General features: G+C 46.8%; 1 protein-coding gene across 1 annotated transcript in view; it reads right to left on the bottom strand.

Annotated features, from left to right (window-relative positions):
* LOC144513728 (BCL-6 corepressor-like) overlaps window positions 1-5,000 on the bottom strand; it is a 57,031-nt gene that overhangs the window by 40,297 nt on the left and 11,734 nt on the right. Inside the window, exons 3-4 of the mRNA XM_078244902.1 lie at window positions 4,356-5,000; window positions 2,404-3,886 (exon numbers count right to left, since the gene is read on the bottom strand). The exon at window positions 4,356-5,000 is cut by the window's right edge and continues 1,628 nt beyond it. Coding sequence (XP_078101028.1) covers window positions 2,404-3,886; window positions 4,356-5,000 — 2,128 coding nt within the window. The remainder of the gene's footprint in view (window positions 1-2,403; window positions 3,887-4,355) is intronic.

The raw sequence follows: 5,000 nt of genomic DNA, 5'->3' as shown, positions 1-5,000 counted from the left end.
ACAACAACACCAACACCACCAACAACAACAACACCAACACCAACAACACCAACACCAACAACACCAACACCAACAACACCAACAACACCAACACCAACAACACCAACAACAACCACACCAACACCAACAACACCAACAACACCAACACCAACAACACCAACACCAACAACACCAACAACACCAGCACCAACAACACCAACAACACCAGCACCAACAACACCAACAACACCAACAACACCAACACCAACAGCACCAGCAGCACCAGCACCAGCAACACCAACACCAGCACCACCAGCACCAACAGCACCAACAGCACCAGCACCAACAGCACCAACACGTGCGTGAGCGTGCGTGAGCGTTCGTGTGCGTGCGTGTGGGTCAAACTCCAAAAAACTGCGTCCTACATTTCCCAAAATGCAACTCAAAGCATCTTAGGTTAGGTTATGACTTTCACAGATTTGACAGGTGTTTGTTTTGCGTCCTTTTGGTCCAATTCATAGCACAAAGAAACGCTGTTTGATGGGATGTGTAGTTCTTATTTATTTATTGTTATTTAGTAGTCGAGGCTATTTTGGGTTGAAAGGATGAGGAAGAAGAGGAAGAAAAAGGAAGAGGATTTCATTAAAAGTACTACTTTCTATCCTCTATGTGTCGAGGGATGGAAGAGGAGGAGGAGGAGGAGGAGGAGGAGGAGGAGGAGGAGGAGGAGGAGGAGGAATTTAATTTGAGTTGAAGGGGGGATCTCGAGGGGGACTAGGAGGTGAAGAGGAAGAAGAATAACAAGCGACGAAGAGAGAGGCAGAGAAACAACAAACACACACACACACACACACACACACACGCACACACACACACACACACAGACAGACAGAAACAAAAATAGAGCAAAAAGCTGATGTCGAGAGAGAGAGATGAAAGTCTGAGAGAGATATATAAAGACAGACCGAAAGAGAAAAGAAAAAGAGAGACTTCTCTCTGCCTCCATTTTCTTGTTTTTGGGGAGAAACCAGCGGGATACCTGACGCCATACACCAACCACGTTATCCTAACATGACCCACGGCGCCCAGGAGGGGAACAAGAAAGTAATCCCCTTATCATAACTTCTCATTCTTCACAACATCTCAGACCAGAACTGTTCCTTTTGGGACAACACTAACCATCGAAAGTGGTCACTACGGCAGTAAGTGGTCAGTGCACGTTAGCGGTGGACTGATGGAAGTATGAGGAATGAGACACAGCCACTGAGACACGCTCCAGATTGTACTACAATGATGTATTCCTCCACACGTAAAATACAACTAGCACTGCAGTTACCAAATGTAAAGTTACTTTGTGAGTCGTGCGTTAGTGCGGCGGTCAACAGAAAGTGTTCGCTCCCAGGCTCCCCCCCCCCCTCTCTGTCAAAGCCCAAAAAACCCAGGTGAACAGGTGAAGCAAACAAGTGTCTTTGCTAGTTTTAGACCGACGCAGTTGTTAATTTCCTGTCCAGCGCCTGCGTCGTTTAAATAACAAATGCACCTGCTCCCATCTGTGGCCCTGCTGGTCTTACAGAAAGGTGTGTTCAGGTGCATTCTGGGCGTGCTGGTCTTACAGGGAGGTGTGTTCAGGTGCATTCTGGGCGTGCTGGTCTTACAGGGAGGTGTGTTCAGGTGCATTCTGGGCGTGCTGGTCTTACAGGGAGGTGCGTTCAGGTGCATTCTGGGCGTGCTGGTCTTACAGGGAGGTGTGTTCAGGTGCATTCTGGGCGTGCTGGTCTTACAGGGAGGTGTGTTCAGGTGCATTCTGGGCGTGCTAGTCTTACAGTGGGAAGTGATGGCACCATTGACCAACAAAAACCTGGTCTAAAGTCAATAACGCAGCATTTCATTGTTATTTTAACAGAGCATTAGTAAAATGCTCCTAGGCTCGTGCACAGCACGTGCACACTATGCTTGTTACACACACAGGGACGCACAGCAGCACACACACACACACACACACACACACACACACACACACACACACAGGGACACACAGCAGTATTTGGGCCGATTTGACATGTTGAATCAGCCAGTGGGCAGTCGGGAAGTGAACTATTTTCATAAAATACGAGATCGTATTTCCAAACGAGCTGCCATTATGGTTCGACTTTGAAATCCGGGAGCAGACAGACCCACGTGACGCGTTGTCATTTCCGTGTCACCTTTATGTCGCCTTTATGTCGCCTTTATGACGTCTTTTTGTCACCTTTTTAACTATTTCAGAGGCTGTGGATGTTGTTTGCTTCATTAATGTGTTTACTGTGTTAATGGACTGAGGATGGGAGGAGGATTCGGTATTCCGTTTCGGATATGGCAGAATCTTAACGAGTGGATTCAGTATTCGGCCGAACCTACATGTAACAGAAGTAAACGTAGACTTACCTGAAGTGCTTTCTGCTCTCTGCTCAGCTTGCTGGAGTCGGCGTAGAGCTCTGTGGTCATGCATTTAAAGCGGTCGCCCACATAGCCGGATGAGTTGGCGATGCGTTTGGTGAGGCCGGAGCGCCGGCCTTTACTGCAGCAAGATCCCTCGTCCTCCTCATCTACCAGAAGATCCATGTTGTCCTGAGCGTCTTCGTTCACGTCTCCACAGATGAGGCCGGAGTTTGCTGCCTCATCGGAGGAAAGGCCTTCGTATTTTCGGTCCTCTCGAGTCAGATCTGCCGGCAAGTTAAAGCCTCCATTTGTAGTGTTTCCAGGTGAAATGTGCCGACAGGTTGGGCCTCGAGGAAAACTGTTTCCAAATGTAAGAGCCCTGGGATTGTGATGTACACACGGCTGGTTATATCCAAAAGACTCACCTTTAGAGGGTGTACTTCTGCAATTTGGACAACTAAAACAGTTCCTTCCACATGCAGGAGCTCTGAGATTGGTTCCACAATCTGGACGCATGGCATTGCGGTTTTCACAATTTGTAAATCCAGCATTGACGCTCCTTACGTTCAGAGACACAGGGTTGATGTTCCCATGGGTTGTTCCGCTGAAAGGCCTGGCTTCAGAAGTGAGAGGCGTCAGATTTCGGCAACATGGACCCACAAAATGTCTGTTGACTGAACTTGGATCTCTGCTGTTACAAGTAGGACTTCTTGGGTTGGAGTTGACACAAAATGGAGCCCTAGTGTTCAAAACCGAAACCCGGGGATTAGATTTCGGACTTTCTGAGAGACATTTGTCCCCAAAGGACGAATTCTTCGCGAACTCTTCGGTTACCACAGAGTTGTTAGATTTGTTGTTGTCATTCGAAGAACTTTCTTTGCAAAAAGGACTCAATTTGTTGCCATTTTTGGATGCGTTTTGCTCGGGGTTAACATTTGTATTTGCTGAGGCCTTTGACTTCCCTTCGTTACTCTCAACTCCATTATTCCGACCACTTGCAACACACGAGCCCGCAAGATTTCTCTTGACAACGTTTGGATCTCCGCTGTTGCACGTAGGACATCTTGGGTCGATGTTATCACATACTGGAGACCTGGGTTTCATAACTCCTAAAGCTGAAATCCGCGGATTAAAAGCCGGACTTTCTGAGAGACATTGGTCCCCAAAGGATGAACTCTTCGGGAACTCTTCAGTTCCCACGGTGGTGTTAGATTTGGCATTGCCATTTGAATGGTCCTTGCCAAAAGGATCCAATGGGATGCTATTTCTGGAAGGGTCTTGCTCGGGGTATGTATTGACGTGAGGCCTATTTCGAACACTCGGGACACCCGTTATCGAGTCTTCAGTAACACCAGAGGCTCCAGTTTTATATTTTCTTGAATACTGCTGTGGAGAAGTCCGAGCACAGCACATTGTCTGCTCCTCTGGGATGTCTGGGATCAGGCTAAGTGCCTCCTCCTTTTCGGGGGTCTCCTCTGGGACGTTGTCACTAGGAGGATGAAAACAGGAAGAGTTTTGATGAGGATGTTGTCTACATTACATTTCTTTTTACAATCAACACTGAAATGGTAAAAGGCAGATTACAGAGTAACCTTTGTTCTTAAGATTTCATCAAACTTATTTCTTTCTTTTTACAGAATCCAAAACACTGACAACAACAAGGAAGATCTTGGGAAGATAACAAGAATAAATATGAAACAAAATTTAAATCATACCTTCTTAACAAAACAAAAGAACACTGTTACTGACTGGTGTGGGTTACACTCAAACAAATTGCTTTCTTTCTGGACCCTATCTTGCACCCGGTGCAGCGCAGCACAAAGCCCGACGCAAGATTACAAATAAAAATATTACGGTGCAAATCCTCCATCATAAGAGCAATGCTCCAAGGTCCAAACGCACTGGCTTTTAAAAGGGAATGGGAGATGATCTCTAGGGGTGCTTAAAACATTACTTACCTCCAATTATTTCTGTTCTTGTTGGGTTTTAAGTCTTGTCTCTGCTCGGCAGCCTGGTTGGGAGGAAGGGGTTTTGGAGGATCTCTTTCTTGGATTTGGTTACAGCCATTTCCACCAAGCCTGGAGGAATCTCTGAAGGTAGAGCTGTGCTTGTTGATGGACAGATCTTCATCCGGCTCATCCCGCACTAGGTCAATACAAACAACATCTTCTCTGGTACAAGTGAGGCTTTTACTTGAAGCTTTTATGGTTTTGTTTGTGGACTTTTCTCTCTCTTTGTCCCTGTTTTGGGAGCTGTCAACGTCCAGTCTTTCATGGTTCCTGTATGGCTCTAGATTCCAGGTTTTATCTTGGGTTTCAATTCGCTCAAGACCAGTGTGGGAGGAAACAGACGGAGAAGCCATTCCTTGGGAGTTCTGGTATGTCATGAAGTCACCCTGGTTTGGATGTACTCCAATATATGGAAGTCCATGTTTTTGTGGGTAAAAACTGCTGTTGCCAAGCAAGGCTGGGTGTGTGTAGACAGGTCCTTTGCCGGGTATCGTCATGCGTTGCAAGGACATATTCTCAGCAACTGAGTACGGGATGTATCGGTTGGTGTATCCTAAGCCAGGAGGGAGGTACGAGTCGCCGTAGATTTGACTT

The sequence above is a fragment of the Sander vitreus genome, unplaced genomic scaffold (assembly GCF_031162955.1).
Source record: "Sander vitreus isolate 19-12246 unplaced genomic scaffold, sanVit1 ctg330_0, whole genome shotgun sequence".
Classification (NCBI taxonomy): Eukaryota; Metazoa; Chordata; class Actinopteri; order Perciformes; family Percidae; genus Sander; species Sander vitreus.
Note: the sequence above shows the minus strand (reverse complement) of the source record. Positions and strands in the feature narration are given on the sequence as shown.